The sequence below is a fragment of the Leucopleurus acutus genome, assembly GCF_964270905.1.
Source record: "Leucopleurus acutus genome assembly, chromosome: 6".
Classification (NCBI taxonomy): domain Eukaryota; kingdom Metazoa; phylum Chordata; class Mammalia; order Artiodactyla; family Delphinidae; genus Leucopleurus; species Leucopleurus acutus.
In genome coordinates, this window is record NC_139149.1 from 118305855 (window position 1) to 118326001 (window position 20147).

Genomic DNA, 20147 nt, shown 5'->3' on the forward strand with positions numbered 1-20147 from the left:
AGCGGGCCGGGGCGCAGACAAGAAGACGGGCCCGGTGGGCAGGGATGGCCCGACCACGGAGGCGTGGGAGGCGGAGCTGGGGCGAGAGACGGGACGCTCTCCTGCAGCCCCGAGGCCTCTGGGGAGGACTCGGTGGTGGGCGACAGGGACTCCCTGCACCCTTGCAGCCCCCTCTCCCTGCTTCCGGAGCCCGTGCATGAATGGGGGTACCTGCGAGGCCCTGGGGACAGACTTCTCCTGCCACTGTCAAGCAGGGTACACCGGACGCCGGTGCCAGGCAGGTGAGAGGGCTGGGGGTCCTCCGCTCCCTGAAGGGCAGAGCAGGGCCCAGCAGGGGGCCGAGGGGAGGGATGGGAAAGAAGGAAGGGAGACCTCTGAGAAGCCCATTCTGGAAGGCACGGCGCCTTCACCCCGGGATGGGCTGTGTGGGGAGCGAGGGCCCCAGGCCGTGCAGCCCGGCGGAGCCAAGGGCAGAGCAGCAGGAGGGGCTGGCAGGCACCCCACGGGGCAGGACAGGGCTGCTGTGTCCTTGCAGAGGTGGACTGCGGCCCGCCCGAGGAGGTGACACATGCCACCCTGCGCTTCAACGGCACCCGGCTGGGCTCGGTGGCCCTCTACTCGTGTGACCGAGGCTACAGCCCGAGCACCTCCAACCACATCCGCGTCTGCCAGCCGCAGGGCGTCTGGAGTGAGCCTCCCCAGTGCCACGGTGACCTGGGGGCCCTCTGGGGTGGGTGGGTGGGTGCACAGGGCCAAGCCCTCCCCCGCCCCGGGCCGAGTGGAAGAGCACAGGGGCTGCAGTTCTGACCCGGGCCTGCGCCTCCTCCCTTTGGTATCCTCTGTGCAAAGTGAGGCCAAAACCCTGTGGTGATGGTGGTGATGACCAGTGCCAGCTCCACCCTGTACCCTTGTCTAAGGGCTTCCCTGTCCTCAGAGCATCCCAGAGCATGGGGTCCAGCACCCACACGCCCACTCTGCAGAGGAGGCCGCCGAGGCCAAGAGGTAGCCCAAAGGCAGAGCCCTGAAGAAGCAGATCAGGGTTCAGGCCTCACCTCCCGCTCCCAGCCCCACCCAGGGGCTGGGGTGGAATCAGGGCTGGGGTGGAATCTGATTGTGGAATCAGACCCTGCGTTTGAACAAGGTCCCCACGAGCCCCCATAGCCCTTTGAGGGCTGTTGCTCTAGACAGTGTTGCCTCCAGGGCCCTACAGTGCGCCAGGGTGCACGGCCTGCAAGCGAGGCCCCCTGACCCACGCCCCTGGAGACAAGGGCGCCGCGGACACCACCGCAGGCATGTGGCATTAATTCAAAGCATCCCAGACTCTGTTCATCAGAAAATCTGTGCGATGGTAACACATTTTTCATGAAAGAAAGGTGTTTAAACAAAGTAGCTTAGGGACAGTGACAGCACCCAGAGATGGGAGGGGCACATAACACATTTCTATCTCCCAAATGCCCTGCAAGGCCCAGTCGGACCTGGGCGGCCCTATCAGGCGAAGAGTTCCAGAAAACAGGTGGAGACCACCTGGCCTCAAGCATCTTCCTTCACTCCTGTCCTTCCAAGCCCCCCAGGGCTGGTGGTTACTGTCTAGGAGGCCACCCCTGGCCCAGTGCCACTTCTCAACATGCCATCAGATGAGGAGTTGGTACCACCAGGGAACGCGCACCCATAAGCCAAGATATCAAGACACCCAACAAGTACGGCCACCTCCGAAACAACAGTAAAGTCCAGACAACACATACTATTGGGGGTAGAAACATAGAAGATAAATAAGAATATAAAATAAGCATGACAAACATACAGAAGGAAACATGGCACCAGCCATAAAAAAATGGATCAATACATAATCCTTTAAAAGAAAGCAGAAATAAGAAGATTGAAAAACTATAATAGTTGAAGTAACAGACACAACTTACAAATGGATACAGACGAAGACTTAGTTAATGCGTGGACACATCGGCGTGCGGGGCTGTACGAGAGAGAAGCAGGGCAACACTCAAAAGAAAACGCAGGCGCTGAGGAGGGTAGGAGTGCTGACGCTGAGGTGACAGGAATCCGAGAGTGAGGAGGAAACGTCGGAGCAGCTGTGGAGTAATTCCCAGAATTACTGGTGAATGACCAGAGGCTGAAAGGGCCTGCAGGACATCAAACAGGAGAAAAGGGAGACATTAGACACATTATAATAAAAGTTAAGAAAATCAGAGAAAAACAGAAAAAAAGAATCTTTAAAACATCCAGAGAGAAAAAAGGAACGAGAATCCAATCGGCACCGGACTTCTCAACAGCGGACATCAGCAGTGAGATAATAAAACGGTATCGGCACCGGGTTTCTCAACAGCGGACACGAGCAGTGAGATGATAAAACGGTATTTTTAACATACTGAGGTGATCCATTCAGTTAGGATGTAGACAGTTAGAAAATACCATCAGTCTCACTGTGACATCAAGGAAACACCGGAGAACCCATAAGATCATACCTTTTAACCTATCAGAGAGCTGAGGATGCAAAGAAGTTTTCTCACAAGGGAACACCAGGCCCAAACAATGCTATGGGTAAATTCACCAAACTGCCGAGAAACAGATTGTTGCAGCGTGATACAGGCTCTTCCAGGGAGTAGAAAGGAGTATGTGCCAACCCACTGTGTGAGGCCAGGATAACCGTAAACCAACACTAGATATGGACAGTTGGAGAAAGTAAAATTAGGGGTCCGTTAAACAGACGCAGGAATTTGACAGTCTATAAAGACTATATACACCACTATCAAGTTGGGTTATTGCGAAAATAGTTTGATATTAGAAAAATCTACAGTAAACCAACTGAAGGAGAAAAATCATGTAAGAATCTCAAAGAATGCATAATAATCATTTGATAGAATTCATACCTATTCATGAAACAAATTCTTACCAAATAAGGAATAAAAAAGTACTTCCTCATCCAGATAAAAATAACATGATACACACACCCTTCTAGTACCGTGTGGTGTAAAATAATATAGACTCTTATTGGAAGGAAAACTTAGAAGAGAGAAATAGCAGAGCCCCCACAGCCCCCACGCGTTCATTACCCCACAGAGAGGTGTGCTTAGGCCAGGCACAGGCTGGACACACCAGCTGAAGCACAACAGTTACACTCCACATATTTATAGAAGAAGGGGTACAGACTACATCAAGAGAGCTGTGGAACGATGTGTTCCTGACCCTTGTTATGCAGGGGAGGATCTGGAATTCAAAGATGTTCTGCTGAACTGACGCAGACAGGCTGAGCTGCCAACAGGAGGAAGGAAGTCAGCTTCCGAGGCAGGTTTACTACACCTCTCCTCAAACCCAGAATACACAGTATCCTAAGTAGACAAACATTCCCCTGAAAATTCAGAACAAGACAAGGATGCCCGTTATCACCAAGTCTAATCAGTATTACACTGGCAGTACTAGGCCATGCAATAAAGTAAGAAAAAGAAATTAAAGTCATGAAAATGCTGAAGGAGGAAGTAAAAATGTCAGTATTTGCAGCTGATATTGTTGTCTTTACAGGAAAACTTCTAAAACTGATAGGAAATGGAACATGTTTAGTAGATACAGGTGTTACAACAAAATTCATTGCATTTTTATTTATCAATAACAAACAATTATAAAATATAATTATAAAAAAGACATGTGCAGAGAAAACCAATGAAACCAAAAGCTGATTCCTTGTAAAGGTCAATAAAAATAATTAAACCTCTAGCTAGACTCATCAAGGAAAACAAAGAAAAGAAAAATTAGCAATATCAGAATGAAAGAGGAGACATCAGTAAAGATCGTGCCAGCATTTAAAGGACAGGGAGATGTTGTGAGCAACTTTAAGCCAGTATATCTCACAACTTAGAGAAAATGAGGAATACTACCTTGAAAGACACAATCACCACTGACACAAGAATAAGCAGAAAATGTGAATAGCCCCATAGCTATGAGATAAATTTAAGTTGTAATTTAAAACTCTCCTGCAAAGAAAATGGCAAGGCCAGACTGCCTCACCGAGTTCCAGCGAACATTTAAGAAAGGAATAATACTATATACGCAGCTCTTTCAGAAAATGTAGGAGGAAGGAACACTTCTCAACTCATTTTATGAGACCAGTATTGCCTTTACACCAAAACCAGAGACATTACACACATGAAATTACGGACTAATATTCCTCATGAGCAAAGCGCAAAAGTCCTAATAAAATATGACGAAAATCAAACCCAGTACTACATCCAGAGGATAATACAGCCTGACCAAGAGGGAACCACCTCAGAGCACAGGTTGGTTCAACATTTGAAAATCAGTAAATGTAATTCACCACATTAGGAGATAAAGGAGGAAACCGTATGATCATCTCAATAGATGCAGAAAATCGTTTGACAAAATTCAACTATTATTTTAAAAACTCTTAATAAACTGCGTAAAAAAAAGTTCTTCAACCTGATAAAGGGCATCCATGAAAAAGTCAACAGCGAACAAAACACTTAATAGTGAAAGACTTCCTGCTGTAGTCAGCAATAAGGCAAAGGTGTCCCTTTCACCAGTTCCTTCCAGTGTTGTCTTGGAGGTCCTAGACAGTGCCATAGACAAGAAAAGGGGAAAAAGCCATGTCTATTGGGCAGGAAGGAGTAAAGATGACACAATCGTGCACATAGAAAATTCTAAGAGATCCTACAAAAGAAGCTATAGAACTAATAAGTGAATTCAGCTAGGTCACAGGATACAGGGTCAATACACAGAACCAATTATATTTTCATATTCTAGCTGTGAAGACTTGGAAAATGAAGTGAAACAATATTATGTACAATAGCATCAAAAATGATAATTTTTATATGTGTGAAATGAATTATAGACATAAATGTAAAAGATAAAGCTATAAACTTCTGAAAGAAAGCATATGAGAAAATCTTCATGACAACTGGAATAAAATGGTTATGTACTCGGGAAAATATTACACTGTTTCCCCACTTCTCACCATACACAACAATTAATTCCAGATGGATTAAGGACTTAAATGGGTTTTTTTTAAGTATATGATTTTGTATAGAAAATGTAGGTAAATATCTTTTTGGCCTTGGGGTAGGGAAAGATTCCTTAAGCCACAGAAAGCACTAACTATAAAAGGAAAAAATGGACAACTGGACTAGCTAAAATTGAGGAATTTAAATTCATTGGCCTTAAGAAAATCAAATATAAGCTACAAACTGGGAGAAGATTATATATATTATATATATATTTATTTATATATATTATATATATAACATATATATATAAAATCAACCCAATAGGAAAATAGGTAAAACACATAAGTAGGCATTTCGTGGAAGAGGAGGTACATAAAGCCAATGAAAAGAAACATTCTCTTCATTAGTGATCAGCAAAATGCAAATCAAAAGTACACTGAGAGGGGCTTCCCTGGTGGCGCAGTGGTTGAGAGTCCGCCTGCTGATGCAGCGGACGCGGGTTCGTGCCCTGGTCCAGGAAGATCCCACATGCCGCGGAGCGGCTAGGCCCGTAAGCCATGGCCACTGAGCCTGCGCGTCCGGAGCCTGTGCTCTGCAACGGGAGAGGCCGCAACCGTGAGAGGCCCGCGTACCGCAAAAAAAAAGTACACTGAGATACTTTCAGTTGGCAAAACCTCAGAAGTCTAAAAAGCCCAAATACTGGTGAGGATGTAGAGCAACAGGACTTCTTATGAACTGCTGGAGGAAGTGTAGATCGGTAGAAGCACTCTGAAGACAGCTTAGTAATTTGCCTGGCAAGTTGACCATCGTATAAACTATGTCCTAGCAGTTCTACTTCTAGGTATAAGTCTAGGGAAAACTCACATCTACACCAGGAGATGTGAAAGACACAGCTTTTTTTTTTTTTTTTTTTGCAATAGCAAGAAGTCTAAATCCAACCCAAATTCCTACTAAACAAGAAAGGGTAAAGTATGGTATAATCACACAGGAATATTATACAGCAGTAAAAATGGCAACCCACAACGATGTGGAGACATTAATGCTGAGTGAGAAAAGAGTGCATATACCACAGTGTCCTATTAATAAAGTTCATAAAGAGCAAAATCAAAACCATATATTGTCTCAGGTATTCATAAAAACTTTAAAACTAATTTAAGGAGGCACAGAAGAGATAAGCACAGAAATTCGGGTCACAAGGAGTTGGGAATTGCACGTGACCAGATGAGCCGGCCAGCGTTCTAGCTCCCAGGTTGGGTGCCGGCCCCCAGGTGTCATTATGTTCTTACCACTTATTTACACGTTAAGCATTAAAAGTAAACTCTTCTAAATTGAACACTTTTAATTCAGGAGCACAACTCGCAGTTTTTAAAAAGCCTGCGGTATTTTAAAATGAAGGACTCACCCCCAAATGTATTGGTTCCATACGTGATTGTTATCTAATGAATTGGCAAGATTGGGCCTGTCCCCCGAGGGCCACTGAGGGCAGCCCCAGGCACTTCCCAGACGCCGGCCCAGCCCGAGTGCCCAGGTCCACAGTGTCCCCTGCGCCGAGGCAGCCCTGCCCAGATTCTGGCCTCTCCAAGCACCCGGGGGAGGCCGTAGACCTCTGTCCAGACCCTCACACCAGACCTGACCTGTGGCCATCTTAACCTGGCTTCGAGTCACCCCCTCTAACAACAGCAACACTGCTTTGTTCTTGGGGCCTCTCCTGGCACCTGGCACCCGGGCTCTCCTCTCCCAGAAATTGACGAGTGCCGATCCCAGCCGTGCCTGCATGGGGGCTCCTGCCAGGACCGCGTCGCTGGGTACCTGTGTGTCTGCAGCCCAGGGCATGAAGGAGCCCGCTGCGAGCTGGGTAAGACAGGTCCCGGCCCTCGCTGCGGGCCGGCAGCTCCAGCACCCCGGCCGTGGGCCTGGGGCACTGGCGTCCCCTGGCCGTGGTCACCTTGCTCCAGCTGCCCCTCTCCCTGGGCTGGTCTCTGGTTGGGCACTGCCTGCTCTCTCAGGTCCCTGCCAGCTCTGATGTCCAGAAGGACAGCAGTTTATAAACATCTCTGCTTCTGCCTCCCCAGGGGACTGAGAGCTCAGCTGAGAAAAGCTAGCCTCCTGCAGCCTCTGGCCTGGGGGCAGGGGGGCAGGTCACACCCCAGTGTTCTGCGCCAGAGGAGGGAGGGGAGGCCTGCCGGGTGCACCGCTGAGCAAGCCCTGCTCCCCGCACGCCTTTGGGGTCCTGAGCCCCGAGACAGAGACACCGCCCGGCATGGCGGGGCGGGCCCAGGATGTCCAGTCGGGGCCCCTGCGAAGCCTGGGCGGTGAAGGCCGGAGCGGCCTGGGGGCAGGCCCTGTGGGCAGAGTGGAGGGCAGCGGCGAGGCTGAAGCCTCGGTGCACAGGAGACCCCGGGGGCGCGGGGTCATGCCGTCACATGTCCCGTCTCTGCAGAGACAGACGAGTGCCTGACGCAGCCCTGCAGAAACGGAGGCTCCTGCAGGGACCTCCCGGGGGCCTTTGTCTGCCAGTGCCCCCCAGGCTTCGTTGGAGTCCACTGCGAGACAGGTAGGGGCTGCGCTTGGGGGATCCCCATGCGCCAGGTCCTCAACCACACTCGCTAGGCCCCTGACACCCCGGGAAAACCTCTTGTCAACGAACGTAGACCCTGGGCCGCTCAGAGAGCAGGGGGATGGGGGCAGTCCCCGTGGCCCTGCTGGACAGGACCCCTGGGGGAGGGGCCCCAGGGGGGAGGAGGAGGGGAGGGCCGGGTGCCCGCCAAGGGGAGGGGCCCGTCGCCAGCCCCTTCCGCCCGAGGGGCTCGCCCCGCCGCCCTGCGCCCCCGCCCGGCCTCCCTCCTGCCTCCCCTTCCCTTCTTCCCGCTGTCCTCTCCTCCCTCCCCCAGACACCCCCCTGCCGCCCTGGCCGACTCTCTGGGTGTTCTCCAGAGGTGGACGCCTGCGACTCCAGGCCCTGCCAGCACGGAGGCCGGTGCGAGAACGGTGGCGGGGCCTACCTGTGTGTCTGCCCAGAGGGCTTCTTCGGCTACCACTGCGAGACAGGTGGGGCCCAGCCACCCTTCCCTCCTCCGGGGTCCTTTCCTCTGCCCGCCCCCGCCTCCTGTACTTACCCTCCCCGGCGATCTCACGTCCCCCCCAGCTCCATGTCCGGCCACAGGCCCTGCTGTCGCTGCACCGGCCAAGCTCAGGGCCGCCCCGGGGTCCAGGAACTCACGGTTCCTCACATCGGGATACTCTCCCTGACCAGCCTGAGCAGGGGCTCCTTGGGGACCAGGTCCCGGCTGGAATGTCCCTCCTGGACGAGGGCTTCCCTGACCACAGACCTGCAGGGGCCCCCACCCTATCACCCGTCTCCCCAGCACCATTTTTCTCCTGTGGAGCACTTTCCCGTCTCTGGGACTGTCTGGCAGTACTTCTCTCAACTTGCTGCTGGGTATCCCCTCCCAAAACAGGCCTATCCCCGGGGTGGGGCGTGGCCTGACCTGGGCTGTTCGAGTGTCCCCGACCCCTAAGCTGGGCGTGGCTGGCTCCACTCAGACCTACTATAGTGTGGATGGGCTTCTGGGCTCCAGCGCCCCAGTGCGGACCGCCTGTGGCCAGAGAGCCCCACTGCACGGGCCTGGGGCGGCGGAGGGCACTGCAGGCTCCGGCCTGTGAGCTTGGGGCCACACCCGCACCCCAACCCCAGTGCTCTCAGCTGCCTGCTGCCCCCCGGGGGTGGTCGCCCCAAGTCACCACGTGCCAGAGCACCTTGGCTCAGGCCGGGGCAGCGTGGCCTGGTTCCGAGTCAGAGCCCTTCCCTGCCTGGCCTCTCCACGGGGCCCCGGCAAGCCCTGCCCTCCCCCTACGAGAGTGCCCGCACCCCCCGTATCCACCTCCCCAAAGGGCGGCCGTGATACCACCCACCTCCACCCCGCAACTGCATCAGCGCAGGAACGGCCCTGGGTCAGGACCAAGGCCCAGCTGGAGGGGGGCCTGGCGACGTGCGCGCACTCACGGCTGCCTCCTCCCTCGCAGTGAGCGACCCCTGCTTCTCCAGCCCCTGTGGGGGCCGCGGCTACTGCCTGGCCAGCAACGGGTCCCACAGCTGCACCTGTAAAGCGGGCTACACGGGCAAGGACTGTGCCAAAGGTGAGGCGGCCAGGGTGCCGACGTCGGGGGCGGACTCCCCTCCTCCCCAGGGCTGCAGACACCCCGTGGGACGGGCCAAAGGGCCAAGCGGCCCCCAGGGCCAAGTGTCCAGGCGGCTGCTCTCCCAGACTCTGCCCGGGAAGCCGGGAGGAGCAAACAGGCCGACGGGCGGCATCAGCGCAGTCACGCGTGCGCTCACACGGGAGACCCTCCAGGAGCCCAAGGCGGGCTCCCACCAGCAGTGGCCCACCTGCGCCCCGGGGTAGCCAGGCCCAAGAGCTAATGGGCCAGACACCTGCCTGGGGGCCGGGGCTTCCACGGCCGACAGCTGACCACCCCCCTTCCCTTGTTCTTGACTGAAACCCTGAAGAGCTCTTCCCACCAACGGCCCTCAAGGTGGAGCGAGTGGAGGAGAGCGGGGTCTCCATCTCCTGGCGCCCACCCGAAGGCCCAGCCGCCCGGCAGATGCTCGACGGCTATGCGGTCACCTACGCCTCTTCCGACGGCTCCTACCGCCGCACGGACTTCGTGGACCGGGGCCGCTCCTCGCACCAGCTCCGGGCCCTGGCGGCCGGCAGGGCTTACAACATCTCCGTCTTCTCGGTCAAGCGCAATGCCAACAACAAGAACGACATCAGCAGGCCCGTGGTGCTTCTCACCCGCACGCGTGAGTGTCTGCGGACCTGCCCGCCCCCCCGAGGGCCCCACGGGCCGCACGCCCGGGAGCCGGCTGGGGGCCAGCCAGCCGATCCCCGACACTGGCACCAGCGCTGCCAGGCAGGGCAGAGAGGGAACCTTCTCACAGAGGAGAGGAACAGCTGCGGGACAGAGACGGCAATGGGGGTGAGGGAGCGAGACTGGGGAAGTGCAGCGGGGCCCCTGAGAAGGTCCTGGGCTGATTTGCCAGCCCACACTGGGGCGGGGCCGAGGGGAGGTGGCCAAGTACCCCGGGGGTGAGGACGGAGCCTCCTTGCTGCAGGTCAAGAGAAGGGGCAGCAGGGGCCGCAGGGAGGGCCCTCTGGGGGAGCTGCCCTGAATGGAAGTTGTGTGTAAGGGCCTCCAGCTGGCTTGTCTGCTCCTGGGATCAACAGGGGAGGGGGGAGAATCCCAGAACACACCCATGATGGTGGGATGGTGGGCGCTGGCCCAGGGGGTCAAGAGACTGGGGAAGGGGCAGCTGGAGGCTGGAGCGAGAACTGGGAATTGATGTGACCACTGGGCGTGTCGAGAGCCCCGTGGGGTGGCTGATGGGCTCCGAGTGAGGCCCGGGGCAGGTGGACACAGGCAGGCGGCTGGGTGCGGACCCTCGGAGGACGGGCGGGGGAGCACCTTCTCAGGTGCCCCGGGAGGAGGGAGGCAGGCATCCTGGCAGCAGCTGCCGGCCCGAGCAGACGCTGACACCGAGGACATTGAGGGCCAGTGCGAGCGAGACGAGGACTCAGGACAGCACGTCCTGGGGGAGGCCCCGAGCGGTGCCGAGGACACACCGGGCCAGCAGGGCGGGCCGGGCACGTGGCCGAGGAGCGAGCCCTCAGGGGCCTGGGGGAGGAGTAGGCCACCCTCAGCCTGGCTTCAGGAAGAAGTGCTTTTGCGCTGCTCGAGGTGGGGTCTGCCGGGGAAAGGCCTCTGGAAGGAAGACAGGTGGGAGGGGTACCGCTGCGCGCAGAATGGGGCGCTGCACCCCGGGAGCTTCGGGCGCCCCTCTCCGCTCCCTTGACTGGGGTTCGGCCCCCTCCCTGAGGTCGCCAAGGACCCTTCCTGGCTTCTCCCCGTCAGGCCCCTGGACCACCCAGACAGTGCAGGTAGTCGCTGTCGGTGCCACTGAGACAGCCAGCCAGAGGGTCAGGAAGGGCCTACCTTGCCCCTGGCGGTCTGAAGGGGCCAAGACCGCCCAGAGCAGTGTCCACAGCAGCCCCTCTGGAGCCCCCCCAAGGCAGGGGCCTGGGGCGTGTCCACCCACCCCGACTCCGCACTGGGCTGGGGGACATGTTCAGCTAGCCCAGGCTGGATGGCTCACCGTGAGGCCACCTCTCCGTGCCTCCTCTCTTGTCCTGGCCCCGCCCTACCCAGGGGTGAGGAGGTGCCACACGGCTGTGCCCCCATTGTCCCCAGGACCCCGCCCCGTCGAGGGCCTTGAGGTCACCAACGTGACCGCCAGCACCATCTCGGTGCGATGGGCTCTGCACAGGATCCGCCACGCCACCGTCAGCAGCGTCCGCGTGTCCATCCGCCACCCCAAGGCCCAGAAGGACGAGTCCGCCGACGTGGACAAGGGTGTGGACAAGTTCACATTCAGGTGAGAGCGCGGCGGCCTCGCCCCACCCCGGCTCCCAGCCTCGCTCTTGCCGCCACCCTGTGCTCCCCACCTGCCCAGCCCCTGGGGGAGCAGGGGCGCTTGGTCGGCCCTGGGTCTCACTCCTGCCTCGCCTCCTCATGGGGCCACCAGACAGGTGTTTCAAAGTGCCCCCAAAAGCAGAGACACTCTAAAAATCTGAGGACAGACCTCCTGCACGGAGGCCAGTGAGACACTGGCCACCCAGAGGCCAGCCCAGAGTTCTTCCAGCCTGAGTCACGCAGACAGACGCCTCTGAGAGGGAGAAACCGTGGCACCCCTGGGTCGCCTGACATTTTTATCTTGTTCAGTAATATGTTCGAACCTTAAACTAGGCATATAAACTTCTTAGGCTTAATTATTACAAATTACATACAAACAAAACTACAAAAATAAAATTCAAATGAACATCAGTCATTCAGAATGGCCGGTGACTGAAATAAACCCCTTAGCAACCCTGCAGGGAAGCCTCAGACCCCACGGCCTAGGCGCCCTGGCTCAGGGACCCCTGTGGGCTGCTCGTCAACCAGAGAGGTTTCCAGCCCCTGGCCAGGAGGGCAGGCAGTGCTGGAGGGCAAGGGTGAGGAAGAGTGCTGGCAGCCTCCCAGGCAGGGGTCCCCAGGCTGGGGAGTAAAGTCGGCTCCACCCCAGGACACGCCCACCAAATTCCTGCGCAGCAGTCTGGGCGGGCTCAGCGGGAACAGCTCTGCAGCGTCCAGCCCAGAGCAGCCACAGGCCATGGCCAGGGGGAGGGGCTCTGGAAGGTGAGGCCAGGCCTGGCGGGGCACTCTGTCCGCCACATCCTCTGAACCACCCACATTTTGGTACGTTTCTGGTTTGCAGACTTCTCACAACCACTTTTTCTGTGCACGTCTGTCCTTTCCGTCTAAGCAGACGGCTGTCAGTGCTGGAGACGACACTCCACTTTCTTTGTCTTTTAAGTATTGCTGTGACTCTCCTTGATTCACATCCTGCCCGCTTCCTAAGAGTGGCAGGACAGAAACACAAATGGAGCCCAAGGTGGGCATTTTGTGGCTACGTCAGGGTCCCCAAGACCACGCCCACGTTCACTAGGGGGCCCCCAGGACTCAGCAGAGGCCGTGCTCACAGCTGGATTCAGGACAGAGAAAGGACACAAAGAATATCAGTAAAAGGAAGGGGCGCAGGGACAAGTCGGGGACCAGGCGTGAGCTTCCAGAGCCCCCTCCCCTCACATGACACGCTTAGCTCCGCACCACCAGCCGTGACGAGACCGTGAGGTGCTGTCTCCCCGGGGAGCCCGTCGGAGACACAGCGCCTGGGGCTTTTCCTGGGAGTGGTCGCGGGCACCTGTGCCTGGTGAAGGTTCCAGACTCCCAGGAGGAAGCGGCACTCCGCAGGAGCCTCACTGGGCACAAACGTCGAGGGGCAGCGAGGCCGTCTGCTCCACGAGGGGGCTGGGGACCCTCCCGGCACGCCCAGCCCAGGGCCAGCCTCGCGGGCGGGCGGGGGCCTGTTAACCCTTTTCCTCCAATTGCCCTATTCCGGCCTCTCCTGTCTTAACACCAACCACCCCGGCAGGCCTGTGACCTTCCCAGCCACTCCAATACTAGACAGACAGACCAGGGAGTACCTTCCTACCCCCGGAGCACTCAGGTCTCAGGCCACAAATCTGGCCTTCGTGGAGGCTGCCTGGCCACCAGCACTGGCACGACCCCTGGCCCCCGTCACACCCGCGCGGACGAGCCTCAGTCTGGCAGCACAGCCGTCCCATTCCTCTCTCCCTGGCCTCCCCTCCCCACAGGGCCCTGCTTCCAGGAAGGAGATACACCATCTGGGTGACTGCCCTCAGCGGGCCTGGGGGGCAGGAGCACCCCACCGAGAGCCTGGCCTCGGCGCCGCTGCACGTGTGGACCCGTAAGTAGGATGGCGAGGGCTCGGCTCGCACGGGGGCTTCTGGAAGCTCTCGCCTCCCCCCGAGCCCTCAGTCCTCTCCAAAGTGGCTGCAGCACCAGAAACCTGGCCCTGGCCACGTGTAGCAGGCGTGCCCAGAGGCGCCCGGGATGGCGGCTGCAGGGGGCTGGGTGGCCCTCCCGCGGGGGACGACCTTCCTAGGCAGCCCTCCGCGTGGCTGCCCGCACGCTGCCGGGCTGCTGCGGGACCAGGGTCACCAAGCAGGGCAGGAGGGACAAGCGGCAAGTTGCTGTCACGGGGACACCCGGCCCTCACTGCCCCTCCCTCCCCAACACGCGGGCTGTCCGGGCACAGGGGGCACAGTGGACAGGGGTGGGGAAAGGGGCGGGGGCTTGGTGAGCAGGGCTTCGCCCGGTGGTGCAGGTGGACAGCACAGGCTCAAGTCCTTGCTCTGACCCTCAGTGCTGGGGCCCTGGCCCACCCTCTGCCTGTCTAGCCCCTCCCCTATCTACATCCCAGGAGAAGGCGTGCATGGCCAGGCTCGAGGGATGGAAAGTGTCACCGGGAGGGCCCCCTGGTGGACTGACCAGGCGGGGGGCCTCACCGGGGGCCAGCGGGTGGCATTCTGGGGGTGCCTCTTGGGGCAGGAGGGGGAGCTGCTGCAGGCCCTGAGCAGCTGCAAACGCCCGTCCACACCACGCTTTAGGACCACGAAGTGGTCTGTAACCACCCAAGCGGGCTTCAAATGAAGCTTCAGCAATCCGTGTCAGATCTTTAAACCGTGTCCTGGGCAGAAGACCCCGTCAACCCCCTTCACTTCCCTCCCCTGCTCCGTGCTCGCCTAGGGCCTCTGCCGCCAGCCAACCTGACCGCCGCCCGAGTCACGGCCACCTCCGCCCACGTAGTCTGGGATGCCCCCACTCCGGGCACCTCACTGGAGGCCTACGTCATCAACGTGACCACTAGCCAGAGCAGCAAGAGCCGCTACGTCCCCAACGGGAGGCTGGTGTCCTACACAGTGCGGGACCTGAGGCCTGGGCGGCGGTACCAGCTGTCAGTGACGGCCGTGCAGAGCGCCGGGGGCGACCAGCTGCACAGCGAGCCCGCTCACCTGTACATCATCACCTGTAAGTGCGGCACCTTGTCCAGGAGGCAGTCCTCCTGCTCTGGCCCAGGCCACACTGTCCCAGGGACGGACAGGCAGCCGAGAACAGGGCTGTGCTGACACAGAACTGCATGCATGGAAGTTGGGGGAGGAGTTCCTGGGCAGCGGGTGCTGGGGCAGTGAGCTGACAGTTCCGAAGACTAAGCATCTCACTCCTCACCTTGTGCCGTCCGCCCGAGTGGACCCCAGATGGCTGAGCGGTAAATACAGGGCATCACCCTGAAAACAAGCGCCAAGAGTGGGCAGTGGCAGCGTGGAGGCAGCCCTGGGTGGCAGCCTGGCAGCCAGGCCTGAGCCGTGAGGAGCTGCTGGACCGCAGCATGGGAAGGAGGGGCAGGACAGCCTCAGCAAGGGGTGGGCTGGGAGAGGCAAGAAGGAAGGGCAGAGTGGGCGGACGGAGGGTGGGGGCAGCTGAGGAACGTGGAGGCTCAAGGCCACGGTGAGGACACGGGTGTGCTCCCAGGAGCACAGGAGGCCCGCTGGGTCCCGCGGGGGTCCTGCCCGACCCCGCTTACACGTCACAGCTCACAAGAGGACGGCCGGTCTGGATGGTGCTGCGGGGAGGTGGGTGGTGGCCCGGGCTCCCTCCTCTCCCAACCCACCGACCTGCCCTCAGGGCATGGGGCGCACTTGCCCTGTGACATTCAGACCCAGCTCAGCCCCAGGCGCGCCCGCCAGGCAGACAGGGCAGGTCGGGGCCCCTCTGTGAGCCGGTGGGGGGCGGGGGGTCTCGCAGGTGAGGCGGGTACCCAGCCCTGGGGGTGGGGGCTGCTGAAGGCCACGGTTAGGTGACAAGGACCCACGGAGGAGCCATGCCCTCTCTCTCGGGGTGTGCAGGGCGTGGGCCTCAGATGAGGTGACTCTGGACGGGGTCCGAGGCCCGGCCCCACCTGCAGGCGGAGAGCCTGGGCCAGGGTGGGGGGCGGGGACCGGCACCTGGACCACTCCCAGGCCGCATCCGCAGCTCCCCATCGGGAGGGGAGCGGGGCTCGGGGTGGGATGGGGGTACGCGCCCCTTCGGCTCTCACCTCGGAGCAGCGGGGCAGGACGGGGGCACAGGGAGCCCCAGACCAGCCCGCGCGGCCACCCCGCCCTCCACCCGCCCGCAGCCGCGAGGGACGGCGCCGACAGACGCTGGCACCGGGAAGGACTCCCCCCGCGGGCGCTCAGAACCCGACCGGCCCCCGCGCGCCTGCCGGAGCTGCGTCTGCTCAACGACCCCGGCGCCCCCGCACCGCCGACCCAGGCCCCCAGGTGCCCGCCTCAGCCGCCGCCCCTGAGAGCCCGGGCCCAGAACCCGCCTGCTGACCCGCGCTGACTCTCCCACAGGTTCTCGGAGCTCGTGGACGGCAGAGGACGAGTGAGCGCCAGCTTCCGCAGCTCGCCTGGCAGAAGGGTCACCATGAGATCACGTGAGTACCAGGCCTCCCAGTGGGATGAGGGTCGAGGTCCCTGAAACGTGGGCTTCAAGACCACCTCCAGTGCCCCGCACCGTCCCCAGCGGGGGACCCCGATGGGGTCGGAGGCCCTGGGCTCCAGGGACAGAAGCCGCTCAAGAAGGCGGCCCAGGGACAGTCCTGGGCGCGAGGCAGCAGGCTTCCTGGTCAGCGCGCTGTGGCGTCCTGATCTCTCCTAGAACCCACGGCTCTGGTGCAGCTGGAGAACGCGGAGGAGGTCCCCGAGCAGGTCAGCCTGGCCCTCCAGCTCCCCGGACGCAGTGGTGACAAGGGCGTGGAAAGTAAGTCAGCAGGAGTGGATTTCAGGGCTGACCACCCTCAGGGGCCTGAAGGACCCCAGTGAGGAGGGCTGAGGCACGGGGCCTGCCCGAGGGGCAGCCGAGCGCCCCGCCCTGGAAAGGGGGGACCAAACCACACCACGCAGGCAGACCAGAACAGGCCTGGGGGCTGCAGCCACCCAGACATTCAGGGTCCTCCCTGGAGAGACTGGCCCACCGCTGCCCCCTGCAGACGGCCCCTCCTCTCCCTCTGCGAGCAGCAGAGCCCTCCCTGCCTCTCCCAGAGATGTACAGGGAGCAGGATGGCAGCAATGAGTGGAGGGGCAGCCGCTGGGCGGCTCCAGCTGGAGGACCGCCTAGGAGGCTGCCGCTACCCAGGCTCGGCAAGCAGGGCCTGAATTGTCTGCCGGTGAGGGCCACAGCTGGGCAGCTCCAAGAAGCCACCTTCCTTCCTCAAACTCAGACCCTTGCTCTATCTTTCCTCCCGTTCTAACCCTCGGGGCCTTGTCCCTCTGGGGACAGTTCTAGGAGCCAGTGGCCCTTTCTCCTGAGCTACACCACAGGCTCAGACTGGGCTCACCCATCAGCCAGTCCCCAGAGAAGGCAGAGTACTCGGTAAAGGGAGAGTCAAGCGCCCAGGATGCGGCCTCACCTGCAGGCCCCCAGCGCACCCAAGGACACCTGGACACATCCAGGCACCTGCACCACAGGGTGTGTTTGCCAGCGGTGGCTCCACGGCCCCACAGCCCAGCACCCCTCACTGTACGAGGCCTTGGTGAGCACCGGGGGGGGCAGTTTGCGGGTCGGACGCGGTCAGAGAACGAAGCCACCGGCTAAGGTGCGGTCAGAGTGAAGACACTCGTGTTGCTGGCGTTTTGTAAGTGAAAAAACAAACATTTTATCTGATGGTGTGCGTTATGTCAGCCCTTTTAAATATCAGATGTTTCATTTCACAAAACTCAGAAATTAGAGGGATGTGAGTGACCTCTCCTGGGTCCCTTCCTAAGGAGAGATTCGAGGTGGCACCAGGCTGGCCCCGGATGTCACTGCCATCTGCAGCGTTTGCTAACGTGAGGGACGAAGCCTTGAGAGAGTGTGAGATGATTTTAGGTGATAAAAGGACAAAACATCTCTAATGGCCCCCAGGTGCACAGAATTAGTCGCGGTCTTTGGCTCCTGTCACATTCTCACCATCGGGCCAGGCTGGCCCCCTTTTACTTAGTGAGTCTGGTTGGTTAGCTTTTGCTAAACTAACAGGCTTCCGACCTGGAACCCACCCATGAACCAGAACACAGCAGTAGCCTGTGTCTTGCTGTTGTCCTCCCAGTGAACCACGAGCTTGAGTTCGTGCTGCCATCCCTCTGCTCCATCAGAGGCTGGATGGTAGGAGTGAGTTCACCGCCCGCATGGGTGTCCGAGCAGCCACAGGTTTCCTCACCGGGCAGCATCTGGCTGTGTGCTGCCCCCAGACCCGCGTTTGCGCCCAGCATCCTGTGCTCGTTCACCCTCACTGTCCAGCATCTAGTCCGTCGGTGAACTCGCTCCGAGTGGGCCATGTCTGCCGTTGTCGGCAGCGCTGCTCTGTGCTCCTGTACACATCTCCCGGCACGTGTGCAGGCTCGGGATGTGTGAATGCCCCAGTGACAAGAGACTGCGAGTTGTCTTCTAAGTGGGGTATCAGTCTGGATCCTCCCAGCAGCAGTCAAGAGGTGCAGTGAGTTGGCCCACAGTCTCTCCAGAATCTGAGCTTGTCAGGTTTCGCCGTCCTGCCAGCAGGACGGGTGTGGAGAGCACTGTAATGATCTGTGTCCCTCGAGAACTGGCGTGGCCAGCGCCTCGTCGTGGCCCCTCCTCCGTGCCGCTGCCTGGCTTCCTCAGGCCGAGCCTGACCACTTCAGAGGCTGCCTCTTTGGCAAGGCTCGCAGTCCCACGGGGCCAGTCCTCTCGCTGCCCGTCAGTGTCCTGGCTGTTCTTGACTCTGTATTTCTGTAAGCGTTTACAATCAGCTTGCCAAGGTCCACAAAGTACTTGTTGGAACTTTACATGGCCAAACTTCTGAGGCCCTATATGCCTGAAAATACCCTTATTAGCCCTCACATTTGAAGGACAATTTAGCTAGGTATAAAATTCGAGGTTCAAAGTTCCTCTCCCATTCAGTTCTTCAAACATCTGTCCACTGTCATCAACTGTGCTGTCACTGGGTGTCAATCTTGTTCTTGTTTCCTTCTAGAATAATCTGCGTCTTCTCTCTGGTAGTTCTTAGACTTTTCTTTCTAGGGAAAGAAAAGTCGAAGGAAAGGACGGTCCCCAGAAAGCCCCAGGCACCCCCAAGCACACAGTTAATGCTCCTGATCTGGCATTTGCTCACCAAGCAACCCTCCAGGTCAGGGCCGCTCCTTCAAGCACCCAGGAGATGCTCCTGGAGGATTCCCAAGATTCCTGCCATCCTGGAACTTGGAGTGAATGCAGAAGCTGGTCAAATTCTTCCTGTTTCCCCCAATTTCTCACCCCAGGAGGGCTTTTGGACTCTGCTGGCTTTATCCCCTTGACACCCATACAAGTGGGGGCAGAACTTAAACCTCTCTACTCTGTAATTTATCCTTCATATAGGAGGAGCCCATTGCCCCCACCCCAGGGTGCAGCCCCATCCTTGTCCCCCACCTTCGTTCAAAACAGCCTTCTCTTTGTTTTTATTTACTCGTGAGTGTGTTTGTGTGTGTGTGTCTGTCTGTCTGTCTGTCTGTCACGATAAACTCAGGATTCAGTGGAGACTTTGTAAAATGAGGCTACAGAGAGTGGTGCCCCAGTAAAAACCCCACTGCTGCATATAACTCTAGGCTTCGGGTCCCAGCTGCCCGAGCATGGCACAAATGTCAGCCACAGTCTCTGCAGGCTGGTGTCCCAAGTACAGAGAGTAAGGATTGCTGACGTGGGCTCACAGGTTCTAAACACCCCTGCACACTTCCATGTTCTGTAAGGTTACCATAAAATGTCTCTGGACAATTGTTATGTACAGTGTCTAAAATCCATATGGAATTGGAAGGGACCCGGAATAGCAAAAAACATCCTAAAAAAGTAGGAAGACTCACATACCCGTTTGTCAAAACTTAGTACAAAGCAATGGGAATCAAGTCAGTGCCAGATACTGGCACGAGGATAGACGTATAAATCAGTGGAATAGAATTAAGAGTCCAGAAATAAACCTATACATCTGTGGTCAACTGATTTCAACAGGGGTGCCAAGACCATTCAGTGGAGGAAAGAAGTCTTTTCAGCAAACGGTGCTGGCACAGCTGGATATCCACAAACAAAAGAATGAAGTTGGACCCCCTACCTCACACCATACACAAAATTAATTAAAAATGGATCAAAGACCTAAATGTAAGAGCTAAAACTATAAAATTCTTAGACGAAAACACGGGTAAATCTGTATTACCTTGGATTTGACAAAGGATTTTTTTTTTAATATTTATTTATTTACTTATTTTTGGCTGCATCAGGTCGTAGTTGTGGCATGCAGGATCTTTCGTTGTGGCACACAGGCTTCTCTCTAGTTGTGGCACGCAGGCTCGAGAGACCATGGGCTCAGTGGTTGTGGCGCATGGGCTTAACTGCCCCACAGCATGTGAGATCTTAGTGCCCCAACCAGGGATCGAACCACATCCCCTGGAAGGCAGATTCTTAACCACTGGACCACCAAGGAAGTCCCAAAGGATTTTTAGATATGGCACCAAAAGCAAGAGCAACAAAAGAAAAAAAAGGTTAAGTTGGACTTCATCAAAATTTAAAACTTTCTGTGCTTCAAAAGACATCATCAAGGAAGTGAAAAGACAACACATAAAATGGGACAAAATATTTGCAAATCATATATTTGAAAAGAAATCTGAATCTAAAATATATAAAGAACTCTTAAAGCTG

At 57.6% G+C, this 20147-nt stretch overlaps 1 protein-coding gene across 1 annotated transcript in view; it reads left to right on the forward strand.

Annotated features, from left to right (window-relative positions):
• SNED1 (sushi, nidogen and EGF like domains 1) overlaps positions 1-20147 on the forward strand; it is a gene marked incomplete at its 5' end in the record, with an annotated part of 88303 nt that overhangs the window by 52493 nt on the left and 15663 nt on the right. Inside the window, 13 exons of the mRNA XM_082840659.1 lie at positions 168-281; positions 536-709; positions 6709-6822; positions 7408-7521; positions 7902-8015; positions 8991-9104; positions 9475-9771; positions 11217-11400; positions 13220-13332; positions 14175-14456; positions 15604-15748; positions 15824-15906; positions 16131-16232. Of these exons, the coding sequence (XP_082696785.1) occupies positions 168-281; positions 536-709; positions 6709-6822; positions 7408-7521; positions 7902-8015; positions 8991-9104; positions 9475-9771; positions 11217-11400; positions 13220-13332; positions 14175-14456; positions 15604-15748; positions 15824-15906; positions 16131-16232 (1950 nt within the window). The remainder of the gene's footprint in view (positions 1-167; positions 282-535; positions 710-6708; positions 6823-7407; positions 7522-7901; positions 8016-8990; positions 9105-9474; positions 9772-11216; positions 11401-13219; positions 13333-14174; positions 14457-15603; positions 15749-15823; positions 15907-16130; positions 16233-20147) is intronic.